We start from the raw sequence: 16,163 nt of genomic DNA on the forward strand, positions 1-16,163 counted from the left end.
TGTAGTCACCAGTGTCGTCAAATATATAAGTAGTTAGTAACAATAAACTACTGTTGAGTTTTGGCAGATGCTACAATCAGATTACCACTGCAGCGTGACGCAAGGGGAAAAGGTTAGCCGTGTGGTGGCAGGTCTTGCTTTCCGGATGCAATCGGATTTTTTCGGCCTCGCGCCTCCATTTTGTACCGACTCGGTGATTTCCGGGATTTCGCAGAACTGGGTTCGCTAAAGCCCAGAGGTCCACCGCTGGAAGAGTATCGCCCTCAAACACTGGGCAGCGATGTTAACAGCAACAGGACATCCGGTTTTGTGAATCTTTGCCTTTCGTGCTGTCGTTTTACGCTGTGAACTGCTGGGAATAAGTTTACAGAGTTGCAATAACCAGCTGTCAGTATGACAGCGGACCAGTGTAAGCTTTCTTACTGACTAGTTACTTAGTTACCGGTTTTTTCGGTGGTTAGTCAGACTGCGGATCATCGGCGAAAGAGCAGCAGGTTACTGTCTAACATTAATGTTGTTTGGGACAGGATCTCACATCGACCGACAGGTAAGCTTTGCTAACGTCTTAACAGCCGGAAGAGTGAGAAGTTGACCTATTTGTTATTTATTGTACTTAGTACGTATTTAATAAATAAACAAGTGACTTTTCGCAAAGTTTGTGCACGTATACGGCTTCGCTGGGGTTGTTTTTATTTATCAGCGAGTCGTTTAGACCGGTTTTGTGAACCGGTTCAACCGATTCATTACAAAGATCCGACTCTTAAGAACAATTCGTTTACGAATAATCATCGGTTGCGCTGTTCACAAAGTAGTTATTTCAAAAGTTTTGGTTTTACCTAATCCATAACTGTACGTGCTTGAACCTGTATTGCATTTCACGACTGTTCAGGATCGTGTATGGCATGACAGGTATAGTCTGTGTACTGTTCAAGTATTTGTTGACTCAGTGATGCATGATCATGTTAACCAACACAGACAACACGTCATGTTTTAACAAACTGGTTGAGCTTCTTCCATTATTAATTTCCTTTATTTTGCTGTAAAATTACTCTCGGCGAAACAAACTTTTTAATTCTGTGAACACATTGTTCTGACATGGCAGTGATTTATGATACTGAACACAAATAGTATATGCTATAGATATTTGCATTATGCTTTTGAATCTTTTAGGGATAAATAAAAGTAGACCTTGTTATGATGATACAAATAAACCTTTCTCAAAAGCCTAATGTATCATATTTGGTACTTTTGTATTTTAACCTGATTTTTTTTTAAAAGTATGCATAATCAAGTAAACTGAAGTTGCTTCAGTCTAGTAAGTGTTAATCACGAAACATCACTAAGGATATAAAAGTTATTCTAATGTTTTCTTTTTATACTATGTTTTTAGAATCATACTAAAAGGCATTTTGCTTGCAGAAAAAAAAAAGAGTATAAATTATTAATAAGGCAACTGAAAGCATGTAGAAGATTGTGTGCTGCAGCATTTATTTTTTAGCAATGCTTTGACCACATGGATAATGTAGGTTTAGAAATTCAAGTTTTAAATGCTAATAATAGTGTAGGCTTTATATAGGGTTAAACGCTTCTGGTCATGGGACATTTACAACTGTCAAGCAAAAATGTACATACAACATCACGTCTGAACTTTACTGTTGATTACTGTGTAAAATGCTTTTTTTCCTAGACCTGTCAGTGGCAAAAGTGCATTTTCTCAGAAAATGTTATTTGACACCAGGCGTTTTGTTTTGCGATCTTGATGCGACTCTTGCTTTCCAGATCAAATTTAAGCACAGAATCTTTAAAGACTAGACTCCTGCTTCCTTGCATATTTCACATATGCTTTTATGTGTACCACAAACAGATTCTTGCAAAAGTTGGGTGTAATATTTAAGGCAGATTTGGCATGGCTGATTAGAGCGGAGATAGTTGTTCGCCTGTTTTGGCCTGTTATGCGATAATGTAAGGAATGCCAGGTTTGTTTTTCTTGATCGAATGTGTTTTGCAGCCATCATTTTCTCGCTGTCAGGTTGTTTCGAAATCTTTATGAATTTCTTTCTTTTGGCTGAACAGCACTGAAGATGTATTTTTTTTAATACTTATATTTTCCATTCGCCACTTTGGAAGTGCAGATCATCAACTATTCATTTACCAGCATTCTTCAAAAAATCTTCTGTAATGTTTAGTATAACAAAAAAGTGTAGTGTCCGTGTGCTCGCGATCACGTGTAATCATACATGTTTGTGTAGTGCCTTAGATATGTTCATAAATAAAGCCATGATTAAATGGAGCAGCATTGGGCGTTTCGATTACAGCATATAATAGCTTGAATGTACTAAAGATGAGCCATTCGGGTCACAAGCACACAGGTGTTATACGCGTTTTGCAGTGCTTCACCCATTTTAACGCTCTCTCAATTCCATCAGCGGCAGATCCTGCTTAGTGACATTCCAGTTAGTCCTGCTGAAGTTTAGTATCACTGCACATGTGAGCGAGCACTGCCTGAACTGGTGGGGAAATTTTTGGAGTGCTTACAGGAAGTTTAACCTGTCAAAAAAAAAAAAAACCAAGAGGAATGCAGGTTTTTCGTTTGAGTATTTTTTTGAAATGTAGTTAGTATGTGGAGCCTGCTATCTGCTGTTGTGTAGTTCCTGGAAGAGTTTGGGAGGTACCGTGCCGCCATATTTGTGACGTTAATCACTAATTTGTCACTGGGATTCGTCACTGTTTTTGGATTGTTTTAGTTACAGCCATCTCTTGATTTTTCTGCTCATGGAAGTCTGATGGCTGTAGTTTTCCCACCTTGCAGAGTTTTTGTGAGAACCTCAGACCGAGCGCTGAAGATTGAGGTGACTGTCGACGTCTTCAGTATTTTCCAAGATGCCTATTCCTCCACCTCCCCCTCCGCCTGGACCTCCACCACCCCCCACCTTTAGCCAGGTCAGTATAAAGCAAAGAACGGGTAGCATGCGTTTTGCCTCACTGCCGCAATTTATCCTCTTTGTTACTTCCTTGAATTAATGTTTCTAACTCCCTTTATGTGACCAAAAAAAAAAAAAAAAATATATATATATATATATATAGATAGATAGATAGATATGTAATTAAAATATTTCAATTAATAATTTTAATTTTTTCTCATAAAATATTAATAATATAATATGACATGATATTATATTTAACTTAAAAATGAGTAATAAAATATCATTAGATTTTTGGAGTTTGAAAAGTGACACTAATTGTCATAATAAAACAAAAAAAAAAATTTTTTTATAAGTTTTTATGTCATTTTTATCATGTTTTTAAAAATCTTCTCACTCTTTGTGCTCCACAAAAAAGAATAAAAATTCTGAACATTTTTTTTTCTTAAAGATAAATTCAAGTCGATTAAATGCATTTTTAATGTAGTTTTAAAAAAATGAATAGATACGATTTATATTAACTTACAAATGTGTCGACTTCTCAGGCAAACACCACACCTCCAAAATTAAATCGAGATGAAGCTAAAGGAAGAGGAGCTCTGCTGTCAGACATCTGCAAAGGCACCAAGCTGAAGAAGACCACTGGGGTCAGTGACAGAAGTGCACCTGTCCTTGAAAGTACGTCATCTGTAAAGCATTACTGCAGAAAATACAATTAATGTTTGACGAGACCCAGCTAACCGTGCAGTGTTGTGTTTTGGTTTTTTTTTTTGGCAGAGGCTGGAGGTCGAGGTGGCAGTGGAGGAGGTGGAGGTGGAGGTGGAGGTGGAGGTGGAGGTGGAGGTGGAGGTGGATTTGGAGGTGGTTCTGGGCCAAAGGCCATGGGAGGACTGTTCAGTGGAGGAGTGCCTAAACTACGACCAGTCGGAGGTTTGTTTCGCTTTCACAGTGATGTAATATCACAGTGTTTGCAATCATGGATTTTTTATTAAGGCTAGCAGACACACTACTAATAGTCTAATGAAGGCTGCTTGACATGTAGTTGACAGAGTTACTTAATTAAAATTAACTGATATTCTAAAAATAAATAAATAAATGTTCAAAGCAAATGTGTCACATGTGCCAAGATATGAGACTATGAGAAATATATTCCATTGTAACTTGGATGAATCATGTTCATTGTGTGTTATAAATTATTTAGTTGAAACCACAAACACATTAAAACTGTTCTTATGAATATACAACATATAATAAAGTTATTTATTATGTATTATGCGTTCATTATAATGCCTTAAGAATATCCTTATCATGTATTAGAAATACAGGCTTTATAAAAAAAATAAATAATTAAAAATCAAATAACAATGCTTAAATAAAATTCTAATTGAAAAACAAAAACAAAATGTAAAGATTATGTTGCATAGAACTGAATAATAATATATTGATATATATTTTCTGGTCGACTAGTTGTCGTTCATTTAGCAGCAGTCGACTAATAAACCATTTAAAACGTTATTATGAGATTTGAATTGTCTTCATCCTATTAAGTACACAAGCACACACATAAAGCTTGCCGCATCGCATCAGCAGAAGTAATAATTATGAACATGTCAGTGAAAAACATTTGAATATTTTAATCAACTTGTGCTTTCTTTGTTCTCGGTGTAAAAGATGAAGTCTGTGACACTCATCTCTGCAGTAATGCATCTGTATGAATGTTTCTTGAGTATTACATAATCTAAGATTATTTGTTTTCCATTTGAATTGGTTCATTTGAAAGTAGACATTTCCCTGTCTATCTCTATAGATATATGTTAATGTCTGTAAGGCAAAGATATCCGAGAAACAGAGAGCGCATCCTGCTTGCTTTCATTAGTTCATAAAAGTGCGATTTGTTTTTTATTGTGATTGCACACAAATAAAAGTAAAGTCGTTTACAGATTTGAAATATGTATTACTCTTATCTGTATGGCCAAAAATGGGTTTCGTTTTCAGTTTCGCTTTTTGGCCAAGTGCATCCAGAAATTAAATTTTCAGCATCGGCTTTTAATTTCAGTGTAAGCCCTGATTTTTATTTTCTATGAAGATGCACTAGCAAACACAATCACCATACTAGCTTTAGAGTGATTCCTTCTTTACAATTATGAAGTCGACTGGCTAAAATGTAATCCTTCACGTCGCAATATAAATTGCAGGAAAAAATATTGCAATGTCTCAAACTGTTTGATTGTGTCTACACAGACAGCTCTGTAGGACGGTCAGCGCTGAGGCCGCCCGGCTCTCGCCCGGCAGTCCCTCGTGCCTCGAGTCATTCTGAACCGGACAGCTCCGGTCGTGGTGATGGAGGCCGCTCCTCTCCTCCAGAACAGCCACGAAATCATCGTCCCTCCGTGCCGGACATCTCCAAATCCTCAAAACCCACCAGCTCCGCTCCTCCTCCGCCTCCTCCGTTCAATCGCGGTGGCAACCGCGGGCCTTCCTCCGCCCAACAGGGTTCTGGGGCACACAGTCGTGAGAAACCCCTTCCACCACCGCCTGCAAGCAAGGGTCCTCCACCGCCGCCATCTTCAGCTCGGGATGGGCATCCTAGACACCCTCCTCTTTCATCTCGCTCCTCTTCATCCTCCTCCACTTCCTCAAACGCTCCTCCACCTCCTCCTCCTTATCGCCAGCCGACCACTGCTGCAAACGGTGACCCGGCCCCCGAGTTGCCACAGAGACGAAACTCGTTGAACAAGAGAAGCCATGGCAATGCCAACGTCCGTAGCCAAGCTCCTCCTCCACCATCTGCCCAGCTAAACAGACGACCCCCGCCACCATCACGAGATCCAGTGGTGCGAAGCTCAGGTAAAACACAAACTGAATATTCTCCCGCTAATACATATAATACATACCATTAAGTACATATCACTGCAGTTTCCAAAGGAATGAACACTAGAGGCAGTAAAACTCTTGACACATTCTATTCCTTTTACACAAATTTACAGAGTTTGGATTAATAAAGCATAATTTTCGCACAATTGCTTATGTTATGATTTTAAAACAATATTAGTATGCTGGTAAAATTTGGAAACTGATGCTGATGCTGGCAAAATTTGGAAGCTAAAGAATCGCTCACATCCAGCTTCATATACGTGTGTTTTCATAGCTCACGGAAATTTAGTTACAAAGCAAAAAATAATTGATTTCACAAAAATATAAAGTTGAGACTATTATTATTACTGAATAAACCGCCGATAAGGTAATTAATGCTATTAATTAAATATCAGTCCCAAACTAGTTTTTGTTATTAAGCTGGGTTGAGCCACCAACAGTCATTGAAACATAAAAAATGAGTGCATATAGTGCTTTTTTTGACATGCACACAGCACTGATGATCTAAAACATTACCATGATCAAAAATGAAGCTACAGTAGCAATACTTAAAATGTGTTGCAGCCAAACTTTTCATTTATCTCCCTGAACAATACAAAAATCTGATTATCCAATTACTAAAATTTAATTAGTTTTAAATGGCAAATTAATAAATGATGAGAATTTCTCATGAACTCAATGGTTTTTAAGTAAATGTAGATCTAATTTTTTACATAAAACGTTCATTCAGCTCCTCAGGTTCCTCCTCCTACGAATCGTAACGGGGTTCGGGAAACACCACCCCCTCCACCTCCTTATCGTGGCGGGCCACAGACGTCTTCTGAACCCCACAGTCGAGGGAAGCCTCCTCCTCTGTCCTCTGCTGGACGTCAGCATTCAGGACATGCACCTCCTCCTCCTCCACCTCTCCGCAATGGACATACGTCATCTGCCTCCAGGTCTTTTGTTGGTGAGTTCCATCAGATGATGCAATCTTTTTTGGTGGCGTCAGTTCAGTTCGTTTCTTAGCTGCTAATTTGTTTGTTTGTGGGCTATTCCCGTAGATCAGAACTTTGATTTCCAAAGTGAGTCTGTAGTCTACTGTGCATCAGCACATGAAAATAGCCCTGGAGTCAAATGAGCTCTCAGCAATTCAAATGCAGCCCCTTTATTTCCTCATTACAACCGTCACCAAAGCCTTCTCAGAACACGGAGATAAGTAGTTCTGAAAATACAGGTTTCTCAAACTAGGGAACTGCCCGCCTTACCAAAATGATAAAAATGTCCAATTAAAGTAAAAAGAGCTGCTAAATAGAAATGAGGATATAGTGTAATATGATTATGAAATCACAAGAGGCTGTATTTGAATATGTTGCATTAGGTGAGTTCATTTACACGTGAGCAGCTCACGATGCAGTGTTTTCAGTGTCCCATGCAGTTTGGTACAAATTCCACCTCTGACTGTTGCTTTTAATGTAGGATATATGGGATAATTGCAATATATGACAAAATAATTACAATATATTTTTTTATGACCAAATCATAAAGGCCTGTAGTATAAAGAAGTAATTTTATACAAAAAAAAATCAAAATAAATTATTTGTTTACCTGCGTATCATGTTACAGTAAGAAACACATGAACATGCAAATGTGTTGGTAAATAAGTGAAATATTAACTTCTTTATATTAAAATCTAGAAAGTGTTTTGTCAAAGATTCAGCTGAAAAAAAAAAGGAAATCTGTGGACAATATAGCTAAAGAAATATCAGCTGTTTTGATTTTGTTCTGTTACTGGTGGGATTATTTTGGATTATCAGAAGAATTGTTGTTTTCAATAGCTGTTGTGTCCATTTTTCAAATGTTTAATAAAATTTTTTTTTTGTTTGCTAAACTATTTCGAAAATCAATTTATTAAACTAAACTATTTTATGGTTTAACTATTTAGTTTAACCTGAACTATTTTATTCCTGTGTATCTGAATTTTGAACATTATGTCATGTTTATGTTAAATTATGTTTTCAGTCTCACGTGATCTTTCAGAAACTCTTTAGAATATGCTGATCGAAAAACATTTCTTCTTCTTGTTAATGTTAAACATTTTTTGTAACGTAAAATGTTTACTGTCACTTTTGTTGAACTGAATAGTTTACTTTCCTCAAATTTTAAACGGCTTTTTACCACAGACCTGTTTTCTGTTTTAATAATAACAAATTATTATTTTTAGGTTTAATAAAGGATTTACTACATTTGATCTTTTTTTAACAAATAAATGTAGCGTTCGAGACGTTTTTCATTGTGTGTACACTAATATTGAATGTATAGTTTTGGATTTTTTAAGAATCTGCAAAAGAATGAAATAGATGGATTAATTATAATTTTTTTTCACAAGTTTTTGAGCTAGCAAAAACATCTTTTATCCAACAGCCACATACTAAATTTCATTATTGTGCTCATCTTTACTCGGCAGTTAAACATCAGAATATGTTACGCTGCTTCTCTGTTAAGTAGTGCATAAACTGATAATGTTTTCTAATTCTTAAATGTTTGATGTCTCTTCTCAGATGATTTTGAGTCCAAGTACGACTTCCACCCTATAGAGGACCTTCCTCCGCCTGAAGAATACAGACCCTTCCCGAAGATCTACCCCAGCCAAAGCAACAAGGGTAAAGACCTTACTTTAAACTCTGACCCATCATTCCTCCGTAGAGATAAACACCTTCTTATTTCCTCTTTATCTCTATTCAGGTTTAGTGAGAGGTGCTCCTCCACTGCCTCCTGTTGGAGGGAAGTGAACACTGTTCAGCGAAGAGAAGGACCAAGAAGAAATGACACAAACGCATAAATATGTAGTATACATTAATTGTACCTACAAATACATTGAATAACGTGACATCTTTCATAGGACAACACTATAAACACCTACATGATCTCTGATCCAAACCACTCCAGAATGCTGTACCTCTAGACCCGAAAACACTGTGCAATATTCCCGCGCTGCCTAGAAATGCACCTTTTAATATCGTGTCAGATGACAGCGGCACAGCGGACAACTCCAGGTCACACGAAGCTAGATGTGTACATTCCACCCGTTTTTCACAAAAACCAAAGTTTTTTTATTCATTGCGAAAATGTGTAGCACTTGTGTCAATGACTATGCATATCAGACACGAAGTCTGTATTTCTCTGGACAATCATGCAATTGTATGTATTTTTACTCTTAATTCTTTCCAAATCGGTCAGGAATGAGTTAAAAAGTGTTCGCTTACACTACAAAGGCCGCGAAACGGCCTCGTTTCTTGTTCATTCCACAGTTTTGTTTTCCTCGACACACTACAGAGTCAAAAACTACAATAGCCCATACGGTCACGTGGAGCTGATTTGAAAAATAAATTAAATAAATCAGTTCTGTGTTGAATTGAAACTATGTTTTTACTGACCAAATATACACTAAGTGCCATCGAAGACTTGGTCTTGTTGGAGATTTTTTTTTTTGTTAGTTTTTTTTGAAACAGTATACGGATGGTGCCATCTTCTGGCTCATCTGCACCCTTTCTCCTGCAGGGTACCAATGTTTCTGGGTCATTTACGCATTGCTTTTCATCATTAGTGTTTTAAACCTAAACTGAATTTCAGGAAATACAATTTTAGTCGATTTTGTACAAAACACTAATGGGCATATTTTAATTCTGTGACATTGTGTTATATGTTATAAAGTGACCAAGTATGTTAAGAATGTTCAGGCACTTCTGGCCATTAATATAGAAGCTATTAATTGGGATTTGGTGACCAATCAGTCTGACTTGTAAATGTCAATTTATCCGTTTCTGAATGTGTTAAAATATGTGTCGGTATAACTCCAATAAAAAAGATGGGAATGGGATTTAATGTGCTTCTTTAGGATAGTGGTATGATATAAATGTGTTGATCTTTGCTCATACAGCTTGCTTTATAAATAACATTAATAACCAGTTAAACTAAGTTATTAATCTGTCTAAATAATGAAAAGAGACCTTTTTTGTCACACTATTTCTAATCGTTTTTAAACACATGTACACAATATGAAACAAGATATCCTGTAAATTTGTGTATTTTGATAGCTTAGTTGAATAATTTAATAACCAAATCGAACACAATCAGCTGATTACATGATTATACAGGGCCTCCATTTTCACTGAAATGTATGTTCATATACAAATATGACAATCATTGATGGCACTGTTGTTACAGACGCAAAGACAGCCTGTAGATCTAAGGAAATTAAGCAATGATCAAACAGAAAATAATTAGATTATTCTATGGAACTAATTTTTTTTGTTTTTAGAGACTTTGTCCCAGGAGAATTCAAGCATGTTCTCCGAAGAGATAAGTTGTTTACAAAATGTTTATGGCACTTTAAATAGGCTTTATTTGCCACATTTTATTTATATTAATACAGTATATTTGACCTGCAGAGTAGAAACAACACTATTATTTCACATATTCTAAAAAAAATATTGCAATAATTGAACTAGTATAGTGAAGATTTGGTTGTTGTTTTTACCTCACTATTCCGATAAGAAACATGTGTAACAGCTCTTTTATAGCTGAGTGAATACGACAAAAACAATACAAAAATGGCCATAAAATTGCCAAAACCTTTCAATAAATAAGAGCTTGTACTAACAGTATATCATAGATCAGGTAATCTAGAAACTAATGTATTCAGAATATTGGAGCATGTGTCTTTTAAATGTGTGCGCCAGGCAGAGATGATGTGGAAACCTGGTTTACACAAGGTAGATTAAAAAGTGGTAGAACGCCTTCCTTCAATTTATGTGTGAAAAGCAGGAAAAACGTTCTTAATATTTCCCGGGAAATTCTTTGCGCCAAAATACCAACAAAGAATTACCCGCCTTTACAGTCAAGTCAATGGGGGAAGGGACTAAGAATCCTATTGGTTCCTTAAAACCAACAAAAACTCCAACAGCCAATGGAATGCGTTGTCATGAGCTCTACGTCACACGCCAGCGCATCAGCTGTTTAGAGGAGGACGACGCTACAGAAGATTTGGCGCTAGTTTGACGGCGGGGAAGTGAGTGCAGCGAGGAGCGGACTCAGAGCTCTATTACTTAGCATACTGCAACGATCGTCAACACAAATTCAGCTTTAATCAGGTAAGACATCAAATATATTAATTCCATCGTTTTAAAAGACTGTTGTGTCGTGTTTTTTAAAAAGTAAGATTAGTTTTGTTGAATGTTGTTATGCGTGTGAACAAACAGCTTGGCGCCAAATGACCCACAGCGGGAACTGCTCGCTTCTTTTTAATTCACAGTGTTTGTTAGACATGTGTTTTAAGTAAAATAACATTTTGTTAATGTAGGTGTTTTCAAAGCGCGTTCGTGGGGGGAAATACCGACAAGGAGACGTTAACAAAATAGGCAATCGCGAAGTAGGTTCAGGCCGCCAAAATGGAAAGGAAAATACAACTTGAGATCTTTTGATCCGTGTGATTTTTCACAAAATGGTCACAAATGATTGTCTTTTGTTGTAAGGCTTGATGATATAAAGCAACCAACCCCCAACAGGTTTTATGCTAACGTTAGTATGGCTTTGTTAATGACTCGCTCCTCAGAGTCTACACTACTTGCTAAATTCTTGATGAATTATCTCAGTTTCAACAATTTTGATGCTACAAATGTATTTAAATCGCATAAGTAGGTCTGACAAATAACATATTGCAAACTATTGTGCTTTGGATATCCCTGATTAAAAGTCATCCCTGTTCTTTTCCTTTCAGATCTGCTCTCTTTTAAAACCAAAAATGCCCAGCACTCGCTCACAGAATCAGCCCACCCTTCAGTTCCCCCGAAGAAAGTCTTCCAGATTGGGTTCTCGACCTAAAAGCTCCTCTGAGAATGCAGTGGACATCCAGACCACCCCGCTGTCCCCTAGAAAGCCAAACGTTGGAGATCCGCTCGGTGTCTGTCCGTCTCCGAGGAGCTCCGTGTTGAAAAACGCCTCTTTGTCTGAGAGGCTGCCACTGAGCCCCCGCAAACGTACAGGTGTGTAAATCATCACCTTCAAACGGCCGTCGCGGTTGCTGTGCTTACAGTAATGTGGCGTGGTTTAGGTTGTGTGTTGTTAACCGTGCTCTTGTTTTTCAGGTGACGAGAATGGCTGTAACCTCCCGGTCTCTATGCTTGGCTCTCCTCCTAAGCAGCGCTGCGCTCCTCTGTGCTCTCCTCGTAAACTGTCCTTCACTGAGAACACGCCGGTCTTCTCCTCACCCCCGCGTCCCACCCAGGCCTCACCCAAAACTCCTTTATCTCCTATTTCGTGCCCATCGCCAAAGCGGCAGCAGGAGACCCCCTGCTCAAACCCGATCGCCCGCACACAGGGAAAGCTCCCTGTCACTCGACTCTTTCCTGTGAAAAGTATGTTTTGTTTATTGTTTATTAGCTAATTTGTGTAGGTGTATAAATAAGTAATCTGTATCTGTTTTTTTGTTTCCTCCAGAATCGGGTTATCAGGGTGTAAAGCAGGCTCTTCACACTGCGGTACCCGAGCGTCTTCTCTCTCGTGAGGCAGAGAGAGCTGCCATCATCTCCTTCCTGGAAAACCATGTGGTGACGGAAAAACCCTCCAGCCTCTATATTTCTGGTGCTCCCGGCACAGGAAAGACCGCCTGTCTGAATTGTGTCCTCCAGGAACAAAAGGTGAGCTCGAGAGGAAATACGGGACCTGAAAATCTCAAATCAAATGGAACTACTGTTTAAGAAAGACCCATTCAATTGTTCTTGTGCCGTTTTGAATTTTTCAGCATTTCACAAAAATATTAAGAATCACGGGCACTGATAATATAGAAATATTAGAATGATTTCTGAAGGGTTGTGTGATACCGGTGGCTGGGGTAATGGTGCTGAAAATAAATATAAATAATAAAAAAAATTTCTTTGAGGAAATGAAAATAAATGAACAAAACTAACTTCCTGACACCTGTATATCAGCCTTTACTTTTAAAAATGTGGTTGTAACGTGAATTTAAAATGAGATGATCCATAAAAAAGAAAGCAAGTGTTCTTATCTGGTCTTTGTTTCCAGGCTCTGTTGAAAGGCGTTCAGACTGTGGTCATCAACTGTATGAATCTGCGTAGCTCACATGCCATCTTTCCGTTGCTGGGAGAAAGACTGGGGGTGTCGAAGGGTAACAGCGAGGCTCGGCTGGAGAAACTTCTGACCAGCTCTGGGCCCACTGTGTAAGTCGACTCATGCTAATTTGTTTTTTGAACTCGTTAAATACTGTGAGCAAGGCCATTTTGTGTTTGATTCATTCTAACTATGGTGTTTTTGCGTGCAACAGCCTGTTGGTCCTCGACGAGATGGACCAGTTGGACAGCAAGTCTCAGGAGGTTCTCTACACGATCTTCGAGTGGCCTTTCCTGCCCAGCTCTCGTGTTTGTCTCATTGGTAAGATAATCGTGCATTTATCTCCCCAAATTTGTGGTCTGTTTCTGTTAACAATCTACACAAAGAGGGTCGTTTTGGACGTCTGCTTACCGGTGAACTTTGACCCCCCCCCAGGTATTGCTAACGCACTGGACCTGACGGATCGTATTCTGCCCAGACTGCAGGCCAAACCTCACTGCCGACCCAAGCTGCTTAACTTCCCTCCCTACAGCCGTGAGGAGCTTAATGCAATCGTTCAGGACCGGCTCACGCAAGTACGCCTGCTTCCATATTTCCTGTTATTCATACTTCTCGTGTTCAGAGGTAATAATGCGCTGATGTGTTTGTGCGTTCAGGTGTCAGGCGAAGGTGTTTTGGACGCAGCGGCCGTTCAGTTCTGTGCCAGAAAGGTTTCAGCCGTGTCAGGAGATGCCCGCAAAGCACTTGACATATGCAGGTAAGAGAACCGGTTTCAGATGATAAAACCGGTGACTGTCGGCTTCGTAAGGTTCTCACACATCTGTGTGTTTCTCCGTCAGGAGGGCCGTGGAGATCGTGGAAGCGGCCGACAGGTCTAAAATAGCATCCGAACCTACGGCAAGCCCTAAAGGTAGGAATTATTTTGCATTTGACTGTGAAACTTGCATTTGATAGGGTAATAAAAGCTACATGGTTTTATATACGCTACCAGTCAAAAGTTTGGAACCATTTTTAACGTTACTGTTAGTTTCTTATGCTCTTATCTTCTTATTTGATCAAAAATACAGGGGAAAAACAAATTAAATGCATAATATGCTGATTTATTTATCTATCAGTGCTGGGAGCGGTTGTGCTGCTTCATTATTTTTGGATCCTTTTTTTATTCTTTGAATAAAGTAAAAAAAAAATTATTTAAAATAGAGGTCCTTTCTGACAATATACACTACTGTTTGGGGTCAGATTATTTTTTTTTATATATATATATATATATATATATATATATATATATATATATATATATATATATATATATATATATATATATTATATATATATATATATATATATATATATATATATATATATATATATATATATTACATTACTCAATTTGTGGCAGGCCAAACGGGTAATTCTGATAATAAATCAACATTAGAATGATTGAAGCATTACTTTAGATTGGACATTTAGCTTTGCATCATAATTTGCTTTTATGTCTTATTTATTTTGATCTAATAAATTCAAGCTTGACCATAATATTGTCATTGGGGTGTCTGCAGATGTTTAATCATGCAAAATCTCCTGGTCCCAATTAACAAGGGGATCGTCTCTACTCTCTCGTTGCAGTGTCGCGGGTGAGCGTTCCTCAGGTGGCACGAGTGTTATCAGAGGTGTATGGTGACCGTATGGCATCCAGCAGCGGGGACGGTGAGAGCTTTCCTCTGCAACAGAAGCTTCTGGTCTGCTGTCTACTGCTCATCATCCGCAACGGCAAGAGCAAAGAGGTCCAGTTGGGCAAGGTGAGGCTACATTTGATTCAACATGAAGCTTGTTTCTAAACCCTGTAACTTGAGGAAGTGAAGTCATGGATAACCCTGTTTGTGTTCCTGCAGCTGTGTGAAGTGTACAGTAAGCTGTGTAAGCAGAGGCAGGTGGGCGGCGTCGGACAGACCGAGTGTTTGTCTCTCTGCAGTCTGCTGGAGAGCAGAGGAATCTTCACTCTCAAAAAGGCCAAGGAGGCTCGACTGACTAAAGTAAGAGCGGTTGTGAGTTATCAAAAGTAGAATGTAGTTTACACAAGCCGAGATAGATATATAAATTGACTCAGTGTCTTAATTCATTACAGCTTAATGTGGGGTCTAATTTAATCTTCTTTTTGTCTTCTTCCTCCTCCTCACTAGATATCCCTGAAGATTGAAGAGCGTGATGTGGAGAATGCTTTGAAGGACCGAACTCTCCTTGGTAGCATATTAGCAGCTGGTCTGCCGTAAATTACATCAGACTTTAAGTCCATTCTTATTTTCTTTTTACTTATCAGATTTTTAATGCTTTGATGTGGAAGTCTTGTTTAAAATGAGACGCGCTGTTTCAGAGTAATGATTTGATCCAGAAGGGTTAAATTTTTTTTTTTTTTTTTTTTTTTTTTTTTTTTTTCTCCTCCAGTATGTTTGTGTCAAACATGTGCCTGCCTTTTTTAAGTGTAGGTTAATTTTTTTTAATTTTTTTTTTATGTATATTTAAATGGGCATAAATTCTTCAAAATAGGAGACATTGCCTCCCATTTTATTTTGTGCATCAGCTTTGTGTTAGTTTTGGTGGGATGTACACTTTTAATAAAGCAGAATGTACACTTGTTTCTGAGTTACTTGGTTCTCTCAAAAAAAAAAAACCCAAATCTATTTTTTTTTTTTTTTTAAATTCTATGGTACAATTTAAACCAAGCCAGTTTTTGATTTTTGGTTTGCCAACCTTTTTTTGTTTTGTTTTAATTCTACACCCTGTGTATGTTGACCAACAAATTGGCTTTTCACAAACCAAAAGCCGAATATGGATTGTAATGAACAAATACATAAATATATATTTATATGGCTTCTTTCAAAACAAAGTTATAAAGTGCTTTACAGACCAGTACAGTAACAAAATACATCAAATTTAAGAATATAAGATGCAAGATTTCTCATACTAATACCACAAAAATCAAGTCAGGAAGTGGTCAAAGCATGAATGATCTTTTCCAAATCTACAAAAGAAAAGAATGACTTTCTTTGTTCGTTGTCTCACCTGAACTTCATAGAAGATTTCTGAGTCAAAAATGACACAAGCTGCTTTGAGTGTTATTAGATGAGGCACCCAGACTTGAGAAAAGATGATTGTTATTAGCACTACTGCGACCACACAGGGTACTTAAAAGCAAGTCAAATTTTTTCAGCATCCAAAATTTAATCTCATAACTGCATAATTTGACAAGTTCATAAAGTAAAC

General features: G+C 37.9%; 2 protein-coding genes across 2 annotated transcripts; both read left to right on the top strand.

Annotated features, from left to right (window-relative positions):
- The first annotated feature begins 158 nt into the window (after positions 1–158).
- Positions 159–9,654, top strand: wipf2a (WAS/WASL interacting protein family, member 2a). The gene is made up of 8 exons (XM_043252796.1): positions 159–547; positions 2,810–2,940; positions 3,467–3,599; positions 3,699–3,851; positions 5,163–5,768; positions 6,526–6,744; positions 8,336–8,437; positions 8,520–9,654. Exons 2-8 carry the CDS (start codon positions 2,881–2,883, stop codon positions 8,564–8,566), a joined length of 1,320 nt encoding a protein of 439 aa, XP_043108731.1. The 5' UTR covers positions 159–547; positions 2,810–2,880; the 3' UTR covers positions 8,567–9,654.
- Positions 9,655–10,795: 1,141 nt separating this feature from the next.
- cdc6 (cell division cycle 6 homolog (S. cerevisiae)) lies at positions 10,796–15,534 on the top strand. Its single transcript, XM_043252794.1, has 12 exons — positions 10,796–10,927; positions 11,554–11,818; positions 11,921–12,190; positions 12,273–12,472; positions 12,858–13,012; positions 13,117–13,223; positions 13,338–13,477; positions 13,559–13,659; positions 13,742–13,812; positions 14,529–14,701; positions 14,795–14,935; positions 15,083–15,534. Exons 2-12 carry the CDS (start codon positions 11,578–11,580, stop codon positions 15,170–15,172), a joined length of 1,689 nt encoding a protein of 562 aa, XP_043108729.1. The 5' UTR covers positions 10,796–10,927; positions 11,554–11,577; the 3' UTR covers positions 15,173–15,534.
- Positions 15,535–16,163: the final 629 nt, after the last annotated feature.

This window comes from Puntigrus tetrazona, chromosome 11, assembly GCF_018831695.1.
Source record: "Puntigrus tetrazona isolate hp1 chromosome 11, ASM1883169v1, whole genome shotgun sequence".
NCBI classification, from domain to species: Eukaryota; Metazoa; Chordata; class Actinopteri; order Cypriniformes; family Cyprinidae; genus Puntigrus; species Puntigrus tetrazona.

Bases quoted from the DNA above. Each gene is read 5' to 3' on its own strand.
- cdc6 (XM_043252794.1), top strand. From the start codon at position 11,578: ATGCCCAGCACTCGCTCACAGAATCAGCCCACCCTTCAGTTCCCCCGA. The intron at 13,013-13,116 runs GTAAGTCGACTC...TGCGTGCAACAG, and splicing joins ACCAGCTCTGGGCCCACTGT to CCTGTTGGTCCTCGACGAGA. The intron at 13,478-13,558 runs GTACGCCTGCTT...TTGTGCGTTCAG, and splicing joins TTCAGGACCGGCTCACGCAA to GTGTCAGGCGAAGGTGTTTT.
- wipf2a (XM_043252796.1), top strand. From the start codon at position 2,881: ATGCCTATTCCTCCACCTCCCCCTCCGCCTGGACCTCCACCACCCCCC. The intron at 2,941-3,466 runs GTCAGTATAAAG...TCGACTTCTCAG, and splicing joins CACCCCCCACCTTTAGCCAG to GCAAACACCACACCTCCAAA. The intron at 5,769-6,525 runs GTAAAACACAAA...ACGTTCATTCAG, and splicing joins TCCAGTGGTGCGAAGCTCAG to CTCCTCAGGTTCCTCCTCCT.